General features: G+C 38.0%; 1 protein-coding gene across 2 annotated transcripts in view; it reads right to left on the bottom strand.

The window, feature by feature from the left end:
* Positions 1-182: 182 nt before the first annotated feature.
* MAP3K2 (mitogen-activated protein kinase kinase kinase 2) overlaps positions 183-7,265 on the bottom strand; it is a 52,646-nt gene continuing 45,563 nt past the window's right edge. For both annotated transcript variants that reach the window (XM_082285171.1, XM_082285172.1), the window contains exon 17: positions 183-6,267. In XM_082285171.1, coding sequence (XP_082141297.1) covers positions 6,042-6,267 — 226 coding nt within the window. In that variant the 3' untranslated portion in view covers positions 183-6,041. The remainder of the gene's footprint in view (positions 6,268-7,265) is intronic.

The raw sequence follows: 7,265 nt of genomic DNA, 5'->3' as shown, positions 1-7,265 counted from the left end.
TCAGTGTACAAATTAAATATTTCCAAAAATGTGCAAAAAATTCAACGTTGATAGAAAAAAACACCTTTGTGTACATACATTACAAACTGTGCCCAGCATTCAACTGAGAGTAAAAACATTTACAGTGAGAAACTGATAGATTAAATAGAGAATTTAATGGCTACATAAAAATGTACATTAGATCAAGAGTAAATTTACAAATTTTTATTCATAGCTTCATGAAAACTAAAAGCCTACGTTCCAATTAAGCTAAGTCTCCTCCACGTATTTACAGTGATACTCCATTACACGACTCCTGCGAGGTCTGAGATGACAGACACTATGCTTTAATAAACCATTCCAATTTTAGGGTGACACCACCTTTTTTTACTGGTATTAACAAGAAACAAACACTACGGAACTGACAATCTAATGGCTGTTCAGAAAAGAAAATGGAATCCTTGTTTTTATATCCACATTATATAAACCTCTGGGGGAAAAGGATCATCTAGTTTTCGGAAAACAAGCACAAAAAAAGCTCAGATGCATTTCCTATTACTACCCACTCTGGAGCTGGAGTATCCTTTTCCTTATCTCTCAACAGAAGACCCTGACCTCCAATCCTTACCTGTGGACTCAACATACGGGTTGAACCACAAGATACAATTTTTATGCCATTTAATCCAGTTCCTCTCCCTTTAAAATAAGTTTATGAAAACTTAAGCCCTAGCCAAGGTGTGACTGCTCTGAAACTTGAGAAATTTCATTTCCTCCATCCCATCCCTCAACTCCGAATACGTATATATTGCTAGAGGACACCCAAGGATTGCACGAGCAAACCAGGAGCTGCAGCATCCCTGGTCTAAAGCTGAACACACACCTTTATTCAGGAGCTATCAGGGGCCACCACCTATGGAGGACTTAAACTTTGCCAGCTAGAAAGAAAAATAAACTGTGTGGGCCAAGTAGGGGAAATCAAATGAGAAAGAAGCTCCTTTGTTTCTGATCTCAGATTTTGATTCAGATATCCTGGGTTGATAGCAAACCTGTCTGATCCCTTGGTGTGCATTAGTGGCTCCTCCTGAAGGCAGCACCCACACCCAGGTAACTGTGGGTGACATCTGGCTGTCACATAAAGAGGACTGGCTGCTTCCTGGAGCTTTGGAACATTCTCACTATGGCACACAAAACAGATCAGGTTACAATTTTATCTTCATGGCGTTCTTTAAATGTCCCAAGGCTCAAACCCAGCTACAGAAGTCACCAGGTTTTAGTCACCAAGCTTATGCAGTAATTTTAGAATGATAACAGTAGGATTAAATTAGAAAGAGCTTTTAAAAAGAAAACTCTTCATTTTAATACAAGCATGAATTTTTGTGTACCAGAACAGCAACTATTAACACCCACATGTCTGAAATACGGGCAGTGTCTCACTTTTTACTAGTACCTGCTTTACTCAGTCAGCAACAGCTTACTGGTAGATATACACTATCTATAAGTGACATGAAACATCACTTTTGGCTATATGTATATGGGATATAAAAGCTTTGGTAATTTTAAGTGATTCTACACTGCAGACTTGTCATTGCCACAAGACAGCAAGTTACCAGGAAGAAGAAATGACACTGGCGGCAATACTTTCGCTTTTCCAGAAACACCATAGGGACTTACATTCAAGCACACACGTTATACTTCTCTAAATGCGTGACACAGTCTTTCAAGATTAAAAAAGTAAGAAATTGGTTATAAATAACTGTAGATCTGACCAATTTGCTCAAGTCTCTGAAGCTGCAATTAGACATCACTCTATGCTGTCCAAAAGAATGGCTTGCTGTACTGCAGTGTACCTACGGGTGCTACGAGGCTTTCAGTCAAGACAACAGCAGGATTAGGATTATCCAAAAGGCACAGGAAAGACATCTGTTGGTTTGCTTGGACAGATCATATTCCTGTGCATGAAAGTAAACAGAGCTTTTAATACAGTACCATGCTTACAAATGTACCAGCTTGGCTTTCAAGCCCAGTAAGAAACTCTGCTGCAGAGTCTGGTACCCAGAGCCAGGAAGCCAGATCCTGACAATCTAGTTACTTCTGTGCATGCAGACAAATCCTCTTTCTGGTATGTGCATCAGTGTACAATCTCCAGAACGCAAATACAAAACGTGTATTAGCACAGGAAGCCAAAAATCACTTTAAAGTTCTGAATTTGAATGTCTGCTGCAAATTATAATTCATGCACACTTTTCAGAGCAGTTAGGCGAACTCTGGTTTGGGCACTTTGAAAAAAACCATTTGCTAAGACTGCTTTGGTGACATGGAATTGTATGACATATTTCAAGATGGTGTTCTAACATGAACAAAATTAAGGCATACAGACAAAAAGGCACTAGCTAAAAAAATCCAAACTTTTCATTTTTTTGTACTGAAAGGACTGTTTAGTTGCAGATCGAATTGTAAATCAAGTTAAAGTTTTAAGACTATATTTAAACTGTCAAGAAAAGAAGACTGTAGATTTAACTATGCAATTATTAGATCCATACCTTTTTGAGTTCTTCCATGGATATTTCTATCACCCAAATAAAAAATAAACAACTTCCTCTAACACAGCACTACTGAAACTTTGAGTCATGCTCTAACAGGACTGTAATTACACCATTAATATCATACCTCAGAAGCAGCTTTTGTCACTTAATATGTGCAACAGACAGAATACTAAAATTCACTAGGAGATAAGAATTTTGAAAATACACATACTCACCGTGAATTCCAACCCTTATTTTTTGAGAGTATAGCTTCATTGTGGCGTTTACAGAAAAGCAAACCAACCCTGCAGCAGTATTGCCTTCGCTGGCATTTTCTTATAACTGGATTCAACAATTAAGACTAATTAGTGATTCTAAAATGCTGGTGGCTTTTTAAGTGAGATACAAGAAGTTGTGAGCAGGGATCTTGGCTCTGCAATCCTCCTGCAATGGAGTTTAAAGCATGAAGTTCCATGCACCCTCACAAATTCTAGACTGAGGGGTTGTTCACCATCACCCCAGGGGTCCCTGTAAGTGTCTAACAAACCCTGTATACAGCTCATTTTACTGCATTACCCCACTATGGGCAAGTAATAGCCAGCCTTCTGGTAAAAGTCTGATTTAGCTTAATAATTATCTCTAGCTCAAAACATTTGTGTTAATAACCAACTCATTTCCTGTAAGTTATTTAAGTCAGTAGAGAAATTCCCCTTAGGGTGAAAAAAACTAGCTCAGCCTAACCTCAGTTAAATTCGTAAAATTTTACTAGAATCACTCAAACTGGAAAATCTCAGCTTCATTTAAGAAGCACAGTCTTTTCTTGGCAGCTTTCTGACGTGCCAAAGACATGATGAAAAATGCATTCTGAAAGTTGTTTTCTTCCTGGCTCCAAAATGTTGACCGTTGTCATGACTGAATGCCATTTTTTTAGAAAAGGCACAAAAGCAGCAAACTTGATTGTTCAGTAATTAAAAATCACAATAAGGAAGTGATATTGCAATATACATGATCCAGCACTGTCTCACAGAAAGGACACATTATAAGAAAACTAGATTCTGAAAATTTTCAAGCTTCAGAGAGTGCAGTTTCTCTTTAGAATAGTATATTTAAATGTTATGAATGCTACAGATAAACCTGGTTACATTTTCCCTTTAATGTCCTTTTTTGGTAATATATAAAATTTTCTTACCTTTTCAGGTATCACTGACCACTACTGATTTTTATATACATTTTCAGCTTGGTTTTGGTACCTTCTTAGTCTGTTTGAAATCAATCATTTCAATTACATGATCTTTAAAATTACCTACATAAATGATCAGGTTCTATATTAAACTTCCCATCCCTACTGTCACTATATTTTGCTTATAAAGCAAAGGTCCCTTACAGCAGAGTACATACCAATTCTTCTTAAAGGCTGCTTCATAGCTTTTATCTAGTGACAGAGAAACAAACAAACAAAATAGTCAGTACAAGGTGCCTTTCCTTTCAGCCTTTTACACTTTTCCTGGTCTGACTAGTTCTCCGTGTGCTTAGGAAACCTTGCACAGCTGTGTACCCTGACCGAGAAAATTATAAGCTGGGTAAAATACTCACATAAGCTGAAGAAGTCACCACTCTCAGTCTCTGGAGAGATGGCCACAAAAAAGTCATTCTCACTCCACTACAGGTAAAGTGATTAGGATACATCCATGCTCCTGCTTATGCTCTGGTAAAACATGTGGAATTCAGCAGAATAAGTTCAGAAATCTTATCCATGAGTGACTGTGGGAATGGGTAAGCTTATTGTTCTGTCTCCATGCACTTTGTAACTCTGATAGTCCTCTAAAGATGCAGAACAGGTAGAGCCTTGTCAGACTAGACAAGGGTCACAGTACCAGCCTGCTCTGCCTTTACAAAACAACAAAAGCAAGTAATGAATCATCCAAAACAGTAAACATAATTTCAGTTCTGTAGTCCAATAGTTTATTTCCAAATGCCCTTTTAAATTATTTATGTTCTGTTCTTCTACAAAAATATGAGAATCTAACTTTTCTGTCATGAAAAGTCAGTTATTCACTACACCTGATCAGTACCTGGGCTTCTCAACTGAGAAGCAGTATTTCAGATTTTTACTACTTTTTATTATGCTCTTTCAGAAATAGAAAAAGTGATTAATGTACACTTTATGACAGTTGGAAATCTGACAAACACCAATCTGGATTATCAGGCTGGAATAATCACACTCGTTATTTAATTGCTGGCTCTCTCTGCACTTCTGGCCTATTCTTTGTACAAATTTCTGTGCTGTGCCTCCTCCTTCATAGCATTCCTCAGTGCTTCCTCATTAAAAATGTAACTGGAGTCTTAGCTTTCTCAGGGATTAATTCCTGATGTTAAGAGATGTTTGAAGATATTTGACTTTATTTCAGGAATTTTCAACACATCCTAGATGACTGACCTGCATTACTAAACCAATTTTTTTTAGTGCAGAATGGGAAGAATTTTATATTTTTCAGGCACTTGATGTTGACATACATTCCATCCTAGCGCCTCTCAACAGCTTTGAAAACACTTCTTTTATCTCATTCTGAATCAAGCAACTCATATACTGCACAAGGATTAGTCACTCCCTTTCCCCTGCAGCCAATTCATGGGACTGTGGAGGAGAATTGACTCTCAACATCACTATTTTTTCTCAGCTAAGATAACTGTCTCCCTCTAAGCTTATGCAACAGAGGTTCTCTTTGGCAGATAGAGCAGGAGGTGTTCTCCTAAGTATTTACATCCAATAGCTGACCCTTGTCTAGCATGGAAAATTTCCCCTTTGCAGTATAGTAGTTTCTACGAGTTTGGGCCCATAATCTGTTTACCTGTAATTATTTTCCTATTAAGGTAATACAATAATTCTACTCCAAAACCTCTAACTAGTACATCAGTTTTGAGCTCGTTTTTGTTATTTTCTTTTGGTCACATAGAAGTACCAGCTAGACATGCTGCTGTACAAAGAGTTCCAAGTTCTCCCAGCTTCGTTCGTCAATTAACTCTCAGAACCGCATGTTCCTGCTTAAACTGTAAATTCCAGAAACTGATTAAAATGCTAAAATATAGTAAGAACTTAGAACTCTCTGCTGCAAGTACCTACAATACAGAGAAGAATCACATAGAAGTAACCTTCTTGTCCTTTAGCTGCATGTCTATTTTTCCTTGCACCCTGAGTCAGTCAGCGGTGTCAGAAAAAGCCACACAGTTCCTGACTGTCCAAGCATTTGTAATTTTTTTCCTCTTTAAATAAGGAACAAATATGTACTAAAGTGCTTTATCTACATCAACCACATCAGTACATTATAGAAACAAAAAGTTCTAGTCCTGGTGTGAGGGGGGGAGAGAAGATTCTCATTTTAGATACAAAATTTAGATTGTTTACAATCTAAGTGAAACAAAGATTCAAGAGAATATTCTCTCTCTTGTCTTTTTTCTCCTTTTTCTTTGTAAAAAATAAAAATAAAAGTGCAGTCAAATAGAAAATAAATGCAGTAGATGCAAGCTGAGTTGAGGCAGGTGTTAGTGATAGTGTGCAAACGTGTGTCTTAGCAGTTCATCTGCAAACGGTCGCAGCTTGGCCTCGATAAAAATCCGTTTCAAGAAATCCCGAGCGTGGTCAGAGACGTGAGGTGGGAGCTGGGGGTTGGTTGGCTGAGTGGCAATTTTAAAGATGGCAGCCATGGCTTCGAACTCTGCCCACGGGGGCTTCTCAGTGAGCATTTCTACCACTGTGCAACCTACACTCCTGAAACAGAGGCAGAAGTGAAACAGCAGGTTACAACAGAGTCATGCTTTCCCAGGAACACAAGAAATAGCAGAGAGGAGCTAAAATATCACAAATAAGGAGTGTCCACTTAACAATACAGAGCAACTTCAGCTCAAAACAGGCATTGGAAAAAAATGGCATGTACTGGTATACCTTTATCTCAAAGTTACACAGATCACTACCTATGTCTCCACTTCATTACTCCCCTGGGCCAAAAGCTACTACCTCAGTGAAGGGATAATTAGATATTTATCCAGGCAATACCGACTGTGGTAGGGCTCTGCCAGCATCCAGTGCTCAGCAGGCTGACAAAGGCCACACACTCAGCACTGCAACTTGGAAGCTTTCCTGCTCCTTGAGGCCAAACAGAAATGCAAAGCATCAGGAATGCTCCAAGCATACCACGTGTGTTGCCAGCTCATTAGAAACGCACAAGTTATCACTAGTGAACAGTGTGCAAACATAATATGGCAGCTGAAAAACAAAAGCCCTACTTCATGTTAGCTTCTCTTTTAGTTAAGGATACTAAAAATATATTGACAAACAAAATTTTAAGTTCCTAACAATCTTTGTACACAAAACTCATGTTTAAAGAATTTAGGAAGGCAGAAGGGCATACAGCATACATATTGCTAGAGAAACTATTCTAGAAGCTCTGAAAGATCAGCATCTTCCAATAACAAGTGAATGATACTGCAAAATGGATAGGCTGGAATAATTTCCCAATTCTTAGAAAGTCTGACTGTTTTTCAAGATGCTTGCAAGAAGTTTTGTGGTTAAACAGAGGTACATTGCTTTACACAGTAAGGATTTACTGACTGACAGAAGTCCAACTTCAGTATTTTTTCTTAAGTTTCCACCAAAAAACACACAATAACCTTGGTACCAATACTTCAAATTTGAACAAGTCAACTGCTTGAAATTATAAGGTTTCTCTATTATTCATGTGTATCAGAGTAATTACTAAGTAATCTGAA

The sequence above is a fragment of the Coloeus monedula genome (genome assembly GCF_965178545.1).
Source record: "Coloeus monedula genome assembly, chromosome: 7".
In the NCBI taxonomy this organism is placed as follows: domain Eukaryota; kingdom Metazoa; phylum Chordata; class Aves; order Passeriformes; family Corvidae; genus Coloeus; species Coloeus monedula.
Note: the sequence above shows the minus strand (reverse complement) of the source record. Positions and strands in the feature narration are given on the sequence as shown.